At 40.6% G+C, this 19255-nt stretch overlaps 1 protein-coding gene across 1 annotated transcript in view; it reads right to left on the reverse strand.

Annotated features, from left to right (window-relative positions):
* Positions 1–19255, reverse strand: part of LOC141512845 (ADAMTS-like protein 2) — a 52611-nt gene that overhangs the window by 23241 nt on the left and 10115 nt on the right. Inside the window, exons 2-4 of the mRNA XM_074222157.1 lie at positions 7080–7222; positions 2471–2546; positions 992–1094 (exon numbers count right to left, since the gene is read on the reverse strand). Coding sequence (XP_074078258.1) covers positions 992–1094; positions 2471–2546; positions 7080–7222 — 322 coding nt within the window. The remainder of the gene's footprint in view (positions 1–991; positions 1095–2470; positions 2547–7079; positions 7223–19255) is intronic.

Consider the following 19255-nt stretch of genomic DNA (forward strand, 5'->3'; position numbering starts at 1 on the left):
GTAAGTTTGAACCTCTCTGAGCCTCTACTCCTCATCTGTGAGGAATTCTGGAGGAGATGTAAAGGAAGTCATTAAGAAATTATGACTAAGAAAAGATGGCCTGTTCATATGGCAAGAACAAGGGATGAAAGTTCCAGTGGTACTCTGGAAATGTTGGGAAAAATCAAGGAAAAGCTCCAATGTAGATCTCCTATATGGTGTACAGTTCCAAGTACCTGTCCCCTTAGAGAAGTATTTGTACTAAGGCAACTCTCTTCTAAGGCATAGGAATGGGAGTTTCTCCAAGCAAACTGAGACCTAGAAAGACCTTCAATTAAAAGGCCATTGCATCCAGGACCATCCCCAGTTGTCCTGATCTGTCCTGAATCCACATGGTTCTGGAGAAGAAAGTGAGGCTGGAGCATAGCACCCCTTCACTTAAATCCCATTCACTTGCTTGACATGACATCTCCCTCCCTAATGGCATGGTCCTCTTTGAGAATGAAGGAAACAACAAGCTGTCCCCTCATCTGAATCACCTAAGACTCTGACAAGACTTTATGCTTTTGTTAAACCCATACATAAAATAAAGATCTGCACGAACTTATACCTCAAAGATTAGCAAACTTCTGCCTGGTCATCTCCTACCAATCACAGTGATTCTGAACCCCCCAGCAGCCAATATTTAAAACCCTTATTCCCCTTCCCTTCAAACTTATCCCCTCTTTCAATGTCCTACCCATCTCCTTTGCCATGCTTTCTGGAATGTCTGCACCATAGACCACAAATGTGCTTTCCCCTTCTCTTGCTCTTTCCTTTTTCTTTTCTCACTTTTTCCATCTTCAGGCTTTCACTAAGACAGATATCTATAACCACACCAACCCCGCCAGTCCATTCACCCTCCAGTGTACCCAATTTGTCAAGGTTGGACTCTGACTCTGGCTTCTCCCATGCCCTATGATCCAGAGGGCAGTAACTTTTAGATGAAAGATGCCTAAAGTTGTGGGGTTACCTGGGTAGAGGGGGATCCAGTGGTAGTGGTGCTTTCCAAAGACTTTGCCATTAAAAATAGCACATTGCAGTTGCTTAAAGCTGTCTGAGTTTGCTGGGCAAGGCTATAAAACACAATGAATATGATAATGATAGCTTAATGCTGATCGTATGTTACTTCACTTGAGACTCCTAACCACCTATGATGTGCTTACTATTATTAATCCCATTTTTACTGAGGGGGAAACTGGGGCTAATGGAGGCTGTAACTGGATCAGGGTCACAAAATAAGTATTTGAGGCAGGATTTGAACTAAGGTCTTCCTAAGTGTTCTACAACATTATATTGCCTAAACCTCCAAAAAGAGAGGGTAGCTAGCTACAGGACAGAGAAAACATATCCTGGCCCTCTGAGCATACAGAAAGGAGTCCCTCACACCTCAATTGTGCATTTTTCTTCCCAGAGAATATAGGAGTTAAAAAGGAAAAATTCTCTTCCGATCCAAAGAATGTTAGGGGTGGGGCAACTAGGTGGCACAATGGATAGAGCTCCTGCCCTGGAGTCAGGAAGACTGAGTTCAAATCCAGCCTCAGACACTTAATAATTGCCTAGCTGTGTGACCTTAGGCAAGTCATTTAACCCCATTGCCTTAAATAAATAAATAAATTTTTAAAAAAAGAATGTAGGGGCAGCTAGGTGGCACAGTAGATAGAGCACCGGCCCTGGAGTCAGCAGTACCTGAGTTCAAATCCGGCCTCAGACACATAATAATTATCTAGCTGTGTGGCCTTGGGCAAGCTACTTAACCCCCATTGCCTTGCAAAAAAAAAAAACCTAAAAATAAATAAATAAATGAATGAAAATTTAAAATAAAAAAAAAAGAATGTTAGGGGAAAGGCAGCATATGATCAAAGGTCAACATTGGACTTGGTTCTCAGGAAGTTCTGAGTTCAAATTCTATCTCACATAGTATCTAGCTATGTGACTTTAGCCTCAGTTTCATCATCTGTAGAATGAGGATTTTTGTACTCAATGGTTTCTAAGGTTTCTTCTAACTATAAATCTACAATACAGTGAAATTCAAATTCCATGTAGGGAAGAGTAGGAAAGAGAATGTGATCTGATTTATAATATTAGTCAAGAGGAACAGACATCATCTTTAACCCAATTAACAGTGGGCAAGTCTCTTGTCCTTTCATGGAAGGAAATAGGTATGTATTAAGTACCTATTGAATACACTATGCATTGTGCTAAATGCTTTACAAATACTTCCTTCATTTATCTTTACCATAACCTTGGAAGATAGGTGCTATTATTGAAATTGAGACAGATAAAGGTAAAGAGACTTGCCCAAGGTCACGTAGCTAACAAGTTTCCAAGGCTACATTTGAACTCAGGTCTTCCTTTGAGGGACTTAACTACTTGGCAGTCTTGTTCCTACTCAGACTCTAGTCTTAGTAAGGACTCAGGAAATCAGCTAAATACTACTATCAGCTCTTACCTGTTGGTGGCAAAGGTGGTAGCTCTTGGACTGGCCTGAGCACATGATGCTGCTTGTCCCCTGAGATGTGAGAAGCCTGAAAGACAAAAGAATCAGGCAGAAGGAGGAAGGGGTATCGAGAGAACAAATAAGTAACCCTCTGCATGACAGAACCAGTCAGTGTCTCTCCCGATCCTCTGTGACTAATCATCAATCAGCTCCAACTAAAAGGTCAAGGGTTATGTTTGGGTGGGTAGGTGTGGGTGGGTATGGGTGTTAAGGGTATGAGGATGTAAGTGTGTGAGTGAGTGGGTTTTGTGTCAGAGAGCTCCACTGTGTTTATAAATTTTCAGTTCAATAGACATTTATTGAACGCCTAGTTTGGATAGAATACCAGACATGGAGTCAGGAATCATTGACTTCAAATCCAGTTTCAGACACTTACTAGCTGAATAACCCTGGGTAAGTCACTTACCCATGTTTGCCATAGTTTCCTCATCTGTAAAATGAACTGAAGAAGGAAATGCCAAACCATTCCCAAAGGGGCATCACAGAAAGTTGGACATGATTGTAACAGCTCAACAATAATTGGCAAGACTATTCCTGAGAATACAAAGGCAAAAAAAAGGAAATGGTGTCTGCCCTCAAGGAGTTTACATGTTGTAACATGAACACACATGAATCAATGCAAAATGATTTCATGAGGGAGAGTGCAAAAAGAACTGGGGGATTCTATGAGAGGGGGAAGAGAAAGGAAGTTCATAAGCTTAAAGGAAGCTAGGGGCAAAAAACAGCACGTGAGAAGCCAAGAAAGTAGGAGATGGAATACCAAGTTCAAGGAATAATAAATAGTAGTTTGGACGGAAAGTGGAATATATGGAGGAGAATAATAAAATAAATAATGGAGAATAATAAAATAATAAATAATAAAATAAATTAAAATAAAATAAAATAAAATAAATTTAAAAAATAAAAATAATAAAAAAGCCAAGAAAAAGGAGGCTGAAGTCAGACTATGAAGAGTTTTAAAGTAATATCAGTTCAATAGCTACATGAAATACAGATCAGAGAGGGAAGAAGTTGAGAGCAGAAAGGTCAATCAGGAGGCTACTGCAATAGTTCAGAGAAGTGATGAGGCTTTGAATGAGGACACCGGTCAAATGAGCAGAGAGAAGGGGATGAATCTGAGATTGGTCAATAAGGACTTTACAAATAGTAGCTCTTCCTCACCACAACCTTGGAAGGAATCATCGTTAACCTTATTTTACAACTAAGGAAACTGAGGCAAACAGAGGTTGAGAGTCTATGTTGTCACTGGCCCTGGAGTCAGGAGAATCTGAGTTCAAATCTGGCCTCAGACATGATTACCTAGCTGTGTGACCTTGGGCAAGTCACTTAACCCACTACCTTGTAAAAAACTACAAAAATAATAATAATTAAGAGTCTATGTTGTACAAGGTACTGGGGATACTAAGGCAAAATCCTCAAGAAGTTTACATTTAATTAATATAAATAACACATATTTAGATATGAATACAAAAGATACTAAATTGGTTTTGGAGAGAAAACACTAGTAGCTGGGATCAAGAGAGGTCAGCTGCAGAAGGAGGGCACTGGAACTAAGTCTTAGATGAGACTAGCATTTCTAAGAGACATAGGCGAAAAGGTTCAGGCTTTGGACACTATCAATACAAAGTCATAGAGATGTGTATGTGGAGTCATTGTGTATGAGGAGTGGTAATACAACTACAATGAGAGATGTCATAGAACTAGAATGCATAAGAGATTATTACAAAAAGATTCACTAGAAAGTTCTTTTAGTTATCCACCTCCCAGGGAGTATTTAAACATTTTATTGGCTATTAACTCCTTAACAGAGAAAGAAACTTCCTTAGAAGGATATTTAAAACCAAAATGTTGGGTAAGGACAGACAGTAAGCAATAAAAATGTGGTCAAAATATTTTGGAGACACCCTGTTTAAGGCCCAGCAAACAGGTTGTATCCTGAGCTTGGTATAACCACAATCCTTTGTGTTCTGGAAGATCTCACCCTCTGGCAAAGTGTGTTGTTTTGATCATCACCAGTTGCTCACTGAGGGATTTATGATTTTTAGTTCCCCCAAGGACCTGAAAGCCAATATTCATCACATCTCTTGACATATTCACCCCTGTTCCCATCATGGAACTCTTGTTCTGTACTTCACAAAGTAATCATGATCCCCCAAGACTTGAGACAATCAATTTAAGAATTTTTCCCACAGGATCCTGGATCCTGAGAACCCACAACTCAAAACCTAAAAAATGATTCTGTCACAGTCCAGTCAACTTGAGATTTATGTATATAAAGTCTGCCTTTTTCCTAGCAAGATAAAACCTTCTTCTCAAGAGTGGGACTTCCATTTGCATGCATCATTCTTCTCATTCTGAAATCAATTAAACTTCTGTTTGTGTCCTAGATCTCCTGTTTCTAGCCTGCTTTGAGCAAGTCCAAGCTCTCACAGGTTAGAGACCACTTCCAGTTATCATCTGAAAAAATGAGAGTTCAATGGAAAAACAACTCCATTTACAGCTTTCAGAACTCTGTTGCATAAAGCCAACTACAGTAATAACTGACCCGAAATTATTATTAGCAACAATATATTTAGGGGTGGCTAGGTGGCACAGTGGATAGAGCACCGGCCCTGGAGTCAGGAGGACCTGAGTTCAAATTTGACCTGAGACACTTAATAATCACCTAGCTGTGTGGCCTTGGGCAAGCCACTTAACCCCATTGCCTTGCAAGAAATAAACAAACAAACAATATAGTTAACATTAGTATTACTTCCTTTTTGAGTCAAGTAGTGCCCCCTCCCCCAATAACAATCAAATTTTAACCAATGAGACTTTCATCTCTGGCAATGCACCAATTTTTTATTATACAAGGAACAGATCAAATGAGACAGACTTTAAACCATTAGATAATTTCAATTATCATTAACATGGTAATAATAATAATAGCAGTTGGATTGGAGAATACAAGGATCTAGGGAAGACTAAAAAATCTAGAATTTAGCTATTAGTCTATTGTAACCCATTAGTTCCTAAAAACCAGTCTCAGATTGTTTAAGACTCATTCAGTGTGTTCCTTAAGCACCTACTTAGTGGATGAGCACATCCTTAAGAACAACAAAGCATCATAATGAGAAGGAGCATGGACTCAGGAGACCGAGTCCATGTCCCTAGTCCTGATGTTATTTTTCATTCATGTCCTATTCTTCATGAACCCCATTTGGTTTCTTGGGTTATTGGGGGGGGGGGGGGTTGGACAAACATTCTGAAGTGATTTGTCATTTCCTTCTCCAACTCATTTTACAGATGAAGAAACCAAATCAAACAGGGTTACATGAACAAAGGTCTTTCTGACACTAAGCCTGGCACTTTATCCACTGAGACACCTAGCTGCCTAGTCCTACCAGGAAAATAATTTTCCCCTCTGGGTCTCAGTTTCCTCAACCATAATATAATGATAATATTTGTACTCTTTTTGAAACAGAAAAGCTCTCTGGTATGTTTATTATCATCATCATTGTTATTAGGCATTGTGTAGTATACAAAAGAGACTAATGACACCTCAAGACTAAGGTCTAGGGCAGCTAGGTGGCACAGTGGCTAGAGCACTGGCCCTGGAGTCAGGAGTACCTGAGTTCAAATCCAGCCTCAGACACTTAATAATTACCTAGCTGTGTGGCCTTGGGCAAGCCACTTAATCCCACTGCCTTGCAAAAACTAAAACTAAAAATAAAATAAAGAAGACTAGAACAATCTAGGAAAAGCTTACTTACAAAATATTTAAATAGAAATGTCACAAGATCAATAAAGCATTAATTGACCAGAAATGTTAAGAGTTCAGGGGTCAGATAAGTGGCACAGACCGTCAGGTCTAGGGTCAGGAAGACTTGAGTTCAAATTCAGACTCAGACATTTATTAGCTGTGTGATCCTGAGCAGGCCACTTTACCCAGTTTGCCTTAGTTTCCTCATCAGTAAAGTGAGCTAGAAAAAGAAATGGAAAACCACTCTAGTATCTTTGCCAAGAAAATCTCAAGTGGGATCACACAACCAAATAACAAGAAGTTAAAGAGTTTCAGAGGAGGGAGATTCTGCTGGAGGAGTCAAAGAAGGTTTAATTAAGGACCTGAGAGGTGAGCTAAACCTTGAGTCAGAGTTTGAAGTACAGAAGATGCACCAGATGATTTCCTCCTCTGGTCAAGAACCACATAAGAGGGTTGCTATGAGATCGAAGGAGGCACTTCGCCATACAGTACTATAAAAATGCTAATTATGTAAAATGAGACTTCAGATTGGAGGCCTCAAAATAGGTACTCAAAAATAGAAATGACAACTTATAACTTGGTCATCATAAAACAAAATAACCAATCAGGTTGGAGCTCTTATCAAGACCAGGCTTCTTATTTTAAGCATCTTCCTAAAAGCAAGGCTAGTTAAAGAAGTCCTTTCTCCTTAGACTTCTGAGGTGCTGCCCCTGTGGACCACAGTTCTCTTTTTAGAAGTGGCCCATACCCCTTTTTCTTTCTCTGGGACCTCCTTGGTCCTACATGTCACCCTCCCTCCACTCACCAACAAAGACCTACCTCCGCTGAAGACAATGCCTCTCTCGCGACATTACTCCCCCTCCACAGGTACGTGAGCAAGTTGACCAGGAGCTCCATTCCCCCCACCATTTCAGGATGTCTTCATCCCAGGCAATCGTCCCTTCGGATGCCTCACTGCTATCCTGACCAAAACAAAAGACAGTTAGAAAACTCCAGGTGGGAAGAGGTCTTTCTCAGGAAGAAATCTAATCCCTTGAGGACTAAGCTACAATGATGATAACCTTGAGGACTAAGCTACAATGATGATAAAAGAGGAGAGGGTTTTCCAAGCCTGGTACTCACTCTGGAGGAACCAGAGAGTACATTATCCCTGTCCTTATGGGCAATTATTATCTAGTTGGTGACTTCTGCCACCCAAGTCCCAGAGCATCCTGGGGAATAGTCTATTCCTAGTAGGTACTTCCAGATGTTCTTCTGGATGTCCCAATGCCAGCCCTTGACAATGTGTTCCATTCAATAAAATTCAACAAACATTTTAAAAGTATTCCATTATATGGAATTTGAGAGGCAGTGTGGCACTGTAGATAAAGAACAAGCATCAAAACATGAAGACCTGAGTGTAAATCCTGTCTCTGATAGCATTGAGAGTAGGGTTTATTTATATTTGCTGAGTTGAATTGATGACTTGGAAAATCATGGAGAATAGAGATATTACAGCCTAGTAAATCAGCTATCTTGATTTTTCTTCTTTTAAAATTAAAAGTAATTTATTTTTTCTTCCATATTTCTTCCTAATGAAAAAGAAATACCAAATCCTTGTAACTAGTCTGTATAATCAACTAAAACAAATTCCCACATTGGCCATGTCCAAAACTATTATATCTCATTTTTGCATATTGAGTTTATTACCTCTCTGTCAGAAAGTGGGTTACAATCTTCATCAATGATTTCTCCCCCCCTTAAAATATTTGCTGGCCATTGAATTAATCAGAATTCTTGACTCTTTCAAAGTCTTTGTAAATTTTTGGTTATTATATAAATTGTTCTCTGGTTCTGCTCATTTCATCCTATTTATCAGTTCATAAAAGTCTTCCTAAATTTCCTTGTGACTAACTCTTTTGTCATGATGTCCATTAGAGGAGGGGAAGGGAATAACTAAAAGGGGAAAGGATAAATATTTGTGAAGCACCTACCATGTGCCAGGCCCTATGCTACTAAACACTTAAAAATATTATTTCATTTGTATTCAAAATACCATGCTTTATGCAGCTTAGTTTCTTTGTTGTTGTCCTTTGTTCTTCATGACCATGACATCAGGGAAGTGATGCTATGACATGCATATAAACTGAATTTGAGTGAGAGGATACTGTGCTAAGTCACCAATCTCACTTTCTCCTCTGGAGTCATCTGGGTCCAGTGGCCAGATAAGGATCAGAATGATTGATGTTGCTGTGGATAGAGCACCAACCCTGGAATCAGGAAGACTAAGTTGGAATCTGCCATCAGACACTTTCAGGAGCATGTCCTTTACTCTAGGTTGTTAGCCATTTTTCCTGTGCTTTGGATAAAGGTTTTCATATTTACAGGTAACAGAATGCTAAAAAGGGATGGCTAATGTGTTGAATGACATATCAGACTCCCAAAAGACCTTGAGAGGCAAGATGAATGGATCAAATATAATATGCCAAAATTTAATGGGGAACATACACTTAACCCCATTGCCTTGCAAAAACCTAAAAAAAAAAATGTAATAGGGTACATATAAAATTCTATAACTATACAATTACATGATGGGATAGTGTGACTTGATAAGAATTCCTATATAGGGGCGGCTAGGTGGCACAGTGGATAGAGCATCGGGCCTGGAGTCAGGAGTACCTGGGTTCAAATCTGGCCTCAGACACTTAATAATTACCTAGCCATATGGCCTTGGGCAAGCCACTTAACCCCATTGCCTTGCAAAAACAAAAGAACTAAAAAAAAAAAAAAAAAAGAATTCCTATATAAAAAAGATGTGGGGAGTTTAGGTGACTAAAAATTCAAGGAACGAATAGTATAAAATAGCAACCAAAAAAAGAACGTGATCTTTGGTTGATTATGAAATCTATAGTGCTAAAATTAGAGATGTTATAGTCCTATACTACTGTGTTCGTATCACATCTGGAATATTGCACTCAGGTCTGGTACCACCTTTCAGGAAAGACTCTGATAAACTTTTACAAACACAGAACTGCACAAGCAGGATAATAAGTGGACTCAAAATATAATCTCCTTGAGGGCAAAAGATGTTTTTTTTTAACCTTTTTATACCCAAAATCTAGACCAGTCCCTTGCAAACAGCAAGCTCTTGAAAAGAAATGCTTGCTGAACTGTCTATGAGGATTGGAATAACTGAGAATATGTAGTCTGAAGAAGAGATTTCAAAGAGGTTTGACATCATATACATTTACATTTTTGAAGGGTTATTATATAGTACATGGATTAGACTTGATTTCCCTGGTCTCAGAGGGCAAAACTAATTGGAAATTGTAAAGAGGAAAATTTAGATTCAACATAAAAAAATATTCCTAACAATTAGTACTGTCCAAATAAAAGTACTCTGGGCTCCCTTGGGAACTAAAGGCCACCACCCCAATCCTGCACTGGGCATTTTCAAATGGAAACTGGATAACCATTTATTACATATGCAATAGAAAGGATATTAGTCAGGTGGCTAGAGCTAGGTAATGTCTGTGTTTTCTACTGAGACTGAGATTCTTTGGTGTTGTTACCTTTAGGAATGCAAGGAGTTGGGAGAGGGGAGGATGAGATTTGGAAACAACTAATAGTCTAGTTTGACAGAAATGTGTACTGAATAAAGGGGAATGGAGTAAAATAAGGCTACAAAATCAGATTGAGACCAAAATATAAAGGATCTAAAATGTTGGGAACTTTCACTTTATTTGTGGGAAACCACTGAAGTTAGGCAGTAACTGTTCAGACTCAAGCATTAGAAAGATTAGTCTGCCAACTTTCTGAAGGATAAATTGGAGGAAGGGAACACTAAAGGGAGAAAAATCATTAACTAATCCAGTACTGCCGGTCTATAAAACTTAAAAATATTATTTCATTTGTATTGGAATACTAATCTACTGTTTGAGCAGAAACTGATCTCTATAGCAGCCCAGAATCAAGGATCCTAGTTCTCATACAACTATAGTTTACATCAAACAACCAGTTTTATTGAGACACTGGTATAGGTTTCCAGAAAGAACCAGGCCTTCATTTTATTCAATTTTCCCAGAGTCTAATCAACTCAAAGGGTAAAACCTTGAGTATAAAAGGGTAACAGGATAGCCACTGGTCTTACCCACAATTTCCCCACAAACCCACAGGTCATGCTGAGTTTGGTGAGCCAGGAAATTAGGGGCTTCTAAAGTTAAAATAGCAATGAAATGGTATCTAAATCTAATTACTGATAATTGGTCTATAAGGAGAGAAAAGATCTGGAAGGGGGAGGAGGTGTCAAGGCCCTCTGGGAGAGCAGGCTGATTGACTCCTTATGAAAAGGTCTAAGGATCTTTTTTTCCCCTTTACAATGTATATATACAACACCTCAAGTAAAATGAGCCCTGAGTAACAGAAGTTTACTTCAGAATCCCCCAACAGCTCTTTGCAGGAAAGGACTGTTGTGTTTATTTTATAAATAAAGGCCCTAATACGCCTTCACAGGACAAGCCCTTAATGTTTATTGGTGATTTTGCTTATCTGTTACAAGAGGTTTTTTTTTCCTTTTCCAATAGGAGGGTGGTGAGAAGAAAAGAAAATAAATTTTTGTTAAAGCAAAATTTTAAATAAATTCTTTGAATTAATTTATTAGAATTGGCCTGAATCAAATCCTTTCTACCCAACTAACCATGGGAGTAACTAATCCACAAAGATAAAAGAATGCCCAAGAGTAATTCCACTTCTTCTAAAGGATTTTAATGACTGGGATTGGGAAGTAAAGGTGGATCTGATTGGAAAGCTTTGCTGTAAACTAGTCTGTTCCGTTTCAATATTTACTTAGCATACATTCTCCGTCTTCTAATTTTGTATTCCTTGGTTACATGATACATACAATCAACTCCAGAAAATATGCCCTACCGAATGGTGTGGAGAATTTGAAACAGTAGAGAGTTGATTGTGTCCTACCTATATTGCAGCTGGTGAAAGTAAAATTGGCCCAATGCTGGGTGAGGAAAGAAGATAGCCCTATGACCAGATGGATGGTGGAGGGAAGCTTGCAGATTATCTGACGATAATATAGAATTGACCATATTATAACAGACAAGCTCATTCAGTGTTCAGATAGACGTGGCAACTTGCCATACTGAAAAATTCCTATCCATGAAAGGGTGGTTTATCAAAAACAGTGGGACTTAGATCATCTTTTCACAAACAACCTGATTTTTCTTCCCCAGGAATCGGTTAAAAGCAAACTGGTTGGAGATTAGATCTGCTTTAGTAGCAGATGCATTTTTTATAAGGGGGAAAAAACAACAGCTTGAGACTTGGACCTGGAAGATGATGAATGACCCTTCCCCCTGCTTTCCCAGGATAACTCTCTCTGAGTTGGGTGAGGGTCTGAGAAGGGAGGTTTATTTGCTTGGGGGGGAAGTTCCTGTGTGCTCTGCCTTCCCAGGCTCCCAACTCAGGATCTTTGGAGGCAGCTTACTGAAAGGAGGCTAATTTGGAGGAAGCCAGCGCGAATAGCAGGGGATTCAACACAAATAGTAATTATGCTCACATGGCATAGTTTCTCTTCCCCAACACCTGGCCTGACTTAAGTAAGAGTTGAGCTGGGTCTCCATTAGATCAAATTTGCCTCAAGCCTCTGGCCCCAGAAGGGCTCCCAAATATTGATCTTATACAGACATCTTTAATGGGAGAAACCTAACCTACAAATGACTAAATCTCATTTCAGGGGATTTGAAATCTTCAAGGACTGAGTTCAAAACCTACACCTTCTCCCCCCCCAACTCTCCAAATTTTTTTTCCTGCATGCAGGCCCTTGCCAAGTGAGAGAGAGTCAAAGGGGGAAAAGAAGCAGGGACTATATTTTTCAGATGGGGCATGAAAAAAAGGATGGTCTTTGGGTAGGAAAAAAACAAGAACAAATTAAGGAATGTTGTGGAATTTTTTTTTCCTGTAAGAAACGACAAAAGGGATTGGTTTTAGAGATGTGTGAAAAGATGTAAGAAAGCAGAGTGAGTGATATTCACAAAAATAGAACAAAAATTACAGGACTTATATAACCAAATTTTAGAAAAAGCAATTGAAGAAGCCATAAATGAGCTCCAAAAGAAAAACGACAAGAAAAAGGAGACCGAGGTGGATTTTTAAGCAAATTCTACCAGACTTTTTAAAGAACAATAAATTCCAGTATTTAACTGGGGAAAAGTTATGGTAAATGAATGTATTGGAATATAACTGCGCTGGAAGAAATGATGAAAGGGGTGGGTTTCAGAGACATTTGGTAAAGACGTTGAAGAATGAAGTGAGAAGATCCAGAACAATCTAGACAATAATGATTATTGTTAAAAAAAAAAATTGCACGCACACCACAGTCACACACATAGACACACACTCACACGCGCACAAACTCACACCACACCTACACACACACCACACGCGCGCACACACGCGCACACACTTACACACTCACCACCCCCCTCCCCACGCTCCTACCGTGGCCCCGCGGAGCCCGGGCCGGGCCGGCAGCAGCAGCAGTAGCAGCAACGGCGGCGGCAGCGGGCGGGCGGCCATCCCGGACTGCAGAGCCTGGCCCGGGAGCAGCGCGGCGCGGAGCCTGGCCCGGGAGCCTGGCCCGGGAGCGGCGCGGAGACCCTGGCCCGGGAGCGGCGCGGGAGCCTGGCCCGGGAGCAGCGCGGCGCGGAGCCTGGCCCGGGAGCCTGGCCCGGGAGCCTGGCCCGGGAGCGGCGCGGGAGCCTGGCCCGGGACCCTGGCCCGGGAGCGGCGCGGGAGCCTGGCCCGGGACCCTGGCCCGGGAGCGGCGCGGGAGCCTGGCCCGGGACCCTGGCCCGGGAGCGGCGCGGGAGCCTGGCCCGGGACCCTGGCCCGGGAGCGGCGCGGGAGCCTGGCCCGGGACCCTGGCCCGGGAGCGGCGCGGCGCGGAGCCGCATGGCCGAGCAGTAATTAATGACTTCCCCGCCCGCTCCCCTCCGGCCTGGGGCGGCCGCGACAAGCGCTGATTGACAGGCAGCCCGAGCCGGCCGGCAGGTGGAGGGGGAGGGGAGGCACCTTGGGTGGGGGGGCTCCATCTACCCTCCAAGTCGATGCAGTTAGAATGAGAAGGGGGCAGTTTAAGGTGGGGCGGGACCTTTGCAGCGAGTTTTTCCAAAATCTGATCATCAAGATCCCGGAGGGAACTGATACCAATATCTATGAGCAAGAGTCATTTCCCATTGTATAAATGGTCAAAAAATCTGGACAAGCATCTCCAAAGGAAAAAGCAAACTAACAACAATCATCTGAAAAAAGGGAAACGGAAACAATCTTGTGGTTCTACACTTGTACCCCTCAGATTGGCAAAGGGGACAAAAATATAAGATGTCAGTTATTGGGAGAGAGGCCCAAGTGGTGCATTTATGAAATGTTGATGATGTTACTGCTTGTCCTTCATTCTCCAAGACCACCAGGACACCAGGGAGCTGATGCCATTGGATTTGAGTCGGGGGTGCTGCGCCGAGCTACCAGGCTCACTGTCTCCTCCAGTCACCCGGGGCCAGGGGCCAGATAGGAATCAGGATGACTGGAGATGACCTGGATGGCAGCAATCAGTTAAGTGACTTGCCCAGGCTCTAAAGGATGTGTTTTGATGTAAGGAGAACAAAGACCCGGCCGAGGGGTCTTTGCTCCCCAAGTGGAGCACGCTAAGGAGGGCAAGAGTGTCCCATGGAGTTTGAGGAAATCACATGATCACCTTTGGCTGGGGCAGAACCAGAGTTTGGGGGCTGTCTCCACTGCTCCACAATATCTTTTCCCTTTAGAAATCTGAGTTTTATTTTCTTTGTTTACTTCTCCCTTTCCTCAATACAAACATCTTTCCTTCAGGCCCTACCTTCCTGGGTAACTCTTTGGAGTCACCACTGTTATTTCCCTGACTTGGCAAATCCCATTATAATAAATTACAAAGAACATCTTATCTTTTTCGGTCCTACCCTTATCCTCTCATATTAAATATTGCTTAAGTTAAAGGAAATATTGACTAGAACTTAGCAACTCCCTGGCCAGATGCAAAAATGTGCCAGGTCTTACCAATTCTGTCTCCTTGTCATCTCTCACACTGATCTCCTTCACTCTATTCACACTATTTAATACTCTTCTAAATGGACCCTCTGTCTCCACATTTTGTCCTTTCCAATCTCCAAATAATCTTCCTAAAGTACATCTGTCTTTGCAAGCTGGAATGTCACACTTCTGCTCAAGACCCATCATTGGCTCCCTATGTTTACCTGTTGCCTATAGAACACAATTCAGATACCTAGGTCTAACATTTAAATATTTCCATCCTATTTTCCCAAACTTTCCCCCTGGATGCCCCAGTTCTTCTCTTACACTCTCTTTGTTCCAACTCAACTGGACTGTTTGCTGAAGTTGTCATTCTGTTTTATTTCTGGGTCTTTGCTCAGGCTGCCATCATGCCATCCTCAAAGAACTTAGTCTCAATTAATAATGCATAGATATTTTCAAGTTCAAAGAAAGCTTAAAAATGAGATGACCCAATTTTCTAATTTTATAAATAAGGAAACAGATTTAACATGATTACTGGCTTGCTTAAAATGAAGCAGTCAGGATTAGATCCCAGATAGGCTAACACCCAGTCTAGAATATAAAACAGTATTGTTAAGGTATGAGAAAAGTCCCCAATTACGGAACAGAGGCACTCAACATGATGGAGATGCAATAGCAAGGGTTTATTAAACTAGTTTGAGCTAGGGTTCCATCCTAGGACACGGCTAGGATCCTGGAACCCTGAGTAAAGTGAGGAGAGACCTTATATATGGTTCAGTAGGGAATTTCCAAGCATCTGCTGATTGTCTTGAGATAGTGCCGCGTGTTATCATTGAATGCAGGTCCTCGGGGAGGTTCCCCCATTGCATGGTCCTATAGATGACCAGGCAGAAACTTAGGAGCAGAATTTAGGCAAAAGTTCATAGCTTTCAAAACTCAGGGTCTTACAGTATAAAGTATCATTTACTGCTCTTTATAGGTCTCTCAGGCATGTAGGTAGATATCTATTTAGAAAAATTTAAACCATAAAAATTATACTTTTATCTTTGTGAATATAATTATATTCCTATTAATCAAAACCCTATATTAAATGGTCTTCCAGTAAATCTTCAACTTTTAAAAAGATTCAAGTTTGCATTTCTGCCAAAAATGAATGTATTCATTCCTCCATAACCTTACAGTATTTTCCATTGCCTTTTTTTTTTTTTTAGATTTTGACAAGGCAAATGGGGTTAAGTGGCTTGCCCAAGGCCACACAGCTAGGTAATTATTAAGTGTCTGAGACTGGATTTGAACCCAGGTACTCTTGACTCCAGGGCTGGTGCTTTATTCTCTGCGCCATTGCTTTTAAAAAAAAAAAAAAAAAAACAATGTGTTAAATATATGAAGCAAAAGTTTAAAAATCAGCTATGCCCTTTGAGCTAATAATTCCATCCTAAAGACATACCCTAACTATATCATCTCTCCTCCCCACCCTGCCCCCCCAAAATCAGTCAGTTCAAGTATTTTCTTTTTTTTTTTTTTTAGGATTTTGTAAGGCAAATGGGGTTAAGTAGCTTGCCCAAGGCCACACAACTAGGTAATTATTAAGTGCCTGAGATGGGATTTGAACCCAGGTACTCCTGACTCCAGGGCCAGTGCTTTATCCACTGTACCACCCAGCCGCCCCCCAGTTCAAGTATTTTCAAAGAAAATAAAGGAGAACCAGAAGAATGGAATGAAAGCTAATTACAAGTATAGAAGGAAAAGTGAATGGGAATTAGTGGGTGGAGGACCTTGATGGTGACTTGGAGGAACTATTATGATTATTTATATATTTATATTAACAAATTTACCCATGTGAGTTTTTAAGCAAGTTAGGATTTGCTGTTTCTTCTAATAAAACACTAGATTATTCTAAAAAAGAAAAACATTTTCAACCTAAACTCTGGTTACTTCAACACAGCTCCTCTTTGCTTTCTCATATACAACTTCCTCATTCTTGGAATTCCCGCTTCTCATCTTACTCAGTTGTCCTTCCCTCACCCCAGTCTATCACCTTTTAAAAAAACTAACCCAAAACTCATCTCTTCTCCAACTCCACTAAAGTGATTTACTTCTTATTGTCTCAGCAGTTCTAAGGCCTTTTTTTATGCCTGAGTACTTACACACACACACACACACACACACACACACACACACACACACACACACACATATATATGTTCTACCTTGCATTTATTTATGCAGCACCTTATACACAGCAAATCTCAGAATAATAAATTACAAAGGACATCTTGTCTTTTTCAGTCACGTGCTTAATTTCTCATAAAAATATTGCTTATGGTAAAGGAAGCATTGACTAGAACTTAACAATTTTTTTCTCTTATGGACTTAGGTTGTTGCAATATTTGCCATAATGGCTATTGTCACAATGGCCATTGAATAGGCTCTTTTATAATCATCATATTCTGTAGGCAACTCCATGTCTTTGTGATTTGACTGCAGATTGAGAATTTAGACTCAAAAATGGAATCAGGTGCTTTGCCCTCCAGTTGGGGGATTCAGTTGAAGATGAAGATGAATCTGCGGGCCTGATGTGGTCCAACTGGCTATGATCAGCATCTTCTCATTCTGGGCTTAAGATAAAGAGAAGAGGAACCACTGAGAGAGGGAGGGACTGAAAATCACTGATCAAAGCAGTTTACTGAAACTGGAATGCAGCCAAAGATGACCAAAAAGAAAAAAGGCTATACCAGCCCAATGGGGCCAACAAAGAGACACTAAGTGGGGAGGAAGGGAGTCAAAAGACAAGAGTAAGGAGATTGTTGTTCTGTCATATCCAGTTCTTTATGATCCCATGGACCATACTACCCATGGGCTTTTCTTGGCAAAGATATTGTTTCCTTCTCCAAGATAGAGAAGAAGAGGTTTACTGTTCATCTGACATGATCAATGAAATCACAGAATGATATTCTGACAAGTGTATGAATTGGATTTAAGTGAGACAGAGTTGCACAAAATCTTCAGCCTCACTCTTCCTGAGTCATTGAAGACCACCAGCTAGACTAAAGTCAGGACCAGTTAATGAACTGGGATGCAATGGATGACCTTGGTGTCTTTGATGTCTGACCAAGCTCTTAAGCTCATCATATTGGTCACAAAGTAGACTCTTAAATGTTTACTGACTGACTTGACTTTCCAGTTTTAAATCTTTGAAGATAAAAATTCTGTCTAGGGTCTAGCAAAACTAGAATCAGAAGCAGATTTTGAATTCGGGTCTTCCTGACCCCAGCCAGTACTCTATTAGTCACTTATCTCAGGCATATAGATTGTATCTGAGGTCAAATTTGAACTCAAGTCTTACTGATCCTAGGTTCACTGAGCTGCTTCCTGAAGGAGGGGAAGGAGTGAGGGCATGAAGAAGAATAAGAGAGAGTGAAAAGGAGGAAGTAAAGAGAATCCAAAGAAATCAAGAACATCTTAAAGTTGGAAGAGATCTCACAGGACCATTTAATCTAATCTCTTCTTTCTTCCAGATTTCCACTGCATTAGGAACTAAAAAATTCAGTGAACAGACTTGAATTCTTGGATTCAGAAAACCCCAGAAGCTGGTGCTGCCCAAGAAATGTCCCTTCTTTTGCTTCAAAGCTAGTTTTTGGAATTGCCCATGGAATGAAAAGTCTTCTTCCTCTACACAGAAGTGTAGGGTTTGGGAGTGGTGTTCTTGAACTCTGCTCTCAGGACAGGACCGAGCAGATTGATTACCGCAATGGGTTTGTGCTAGGTCATCATTTCTGCTCATGGTGGCTCAGGAGAGGAGACATCTCTTCAACCCCATTCCCCCATCCCCAAGAGCAAAGTCTGCTGTGCTGTGCACCAGTTTGGAAATCTAAAGGAAAGAGGAAACCCTTTGATATATCACAACTGGTTATTCTTCACAAGTATACAATCAACAGGAAGCAAGACACAACTCTGTTGAACTCAGTTTCTCATCTGTAAAATGAGCTAGAGAAGGAAGTGGCAAACCACTCCAATATCTATGCCAAGAAAACCCCAAATGATGCCACAAAGAGTCAGACTTGACTGAACAACAACAAATTATCAATCACTGTCATAGGAGACAGAACAAGTTTTTAACAAATAAACATCAGTTTCTTTCATAGGAGTGCATGCTCCTATGAGCATCAATCTCACATAAAGGAACCATTTGACTGATCCTCAGGATCCAGGTCCAAGTATTATGATTGTTGAGTTCAGTTCTAGGGAAATCTGACTTCTAATTATGAGGATTAACTCCCCCATTTTCATACTCACTCCCCCACTGTGGCATCAAATTTATAACTTAAAGTAAAACTATCTCTATAGAGTCCCTAAAGAGAATAGTCATGAGATATTCAATGTACAAACATCAACCAGATATGGGACAAACAAAAATCAAACATGGGACAGGGAGTGAATTCCTGTAACAGAAAGAAATGCTATACCTGGTGGGGGAGAGAGAATCATAGTATGTTTGGACAGAATTATTTAAATAGAATTCATTGAGTCAACTTATAACTACTTATAACTAAGCTGGAAAGCTAATAATACCTAAACTTCATAAACATTAAATTTTCTCAGACTCCATTGGACAATGAACACAGCACACAAATAACTAAATATAGTAAGCTCTCTATATTGCTTGTTCCAAAAGTATCAGAAAACAGCTTCTCTATATAATAGATTTTTTCCCAACAATTTCATGCACTTTCCCCCAGGTTTTCAAAATTCCTGAGGAAGATGATGTACCCCAGGCAGATTGAAAACCTAGCTGTAAAGGACATAAATCAAAATGGGACAGCACATCAGAAATATAAGTTTCTTGTAACTTGTGCCTCTTTTTGATACTTTGCACATAGTCAACATTTATCTAATTGAATGGAATAGTCACCACTCAAAAGTTACCTGCATGTCATGTT

Source organism: Macrotis lagotis, chromosome 2 (genome assembly GCF_037893015.1).
Source record: "Macrotis lagotis isolate mMagLag1 chromosome 2, bilby.v1.9.chrom.fasta, whole genome shotgun sequence".
Classification (NCBI taxonomy): domain Eukaryota; kingdom Metazoa; phylum Chordata; class Mammalia; order Peramelemorphia; family Peramelidae; genus Macrotis; species Macrotis lagotis.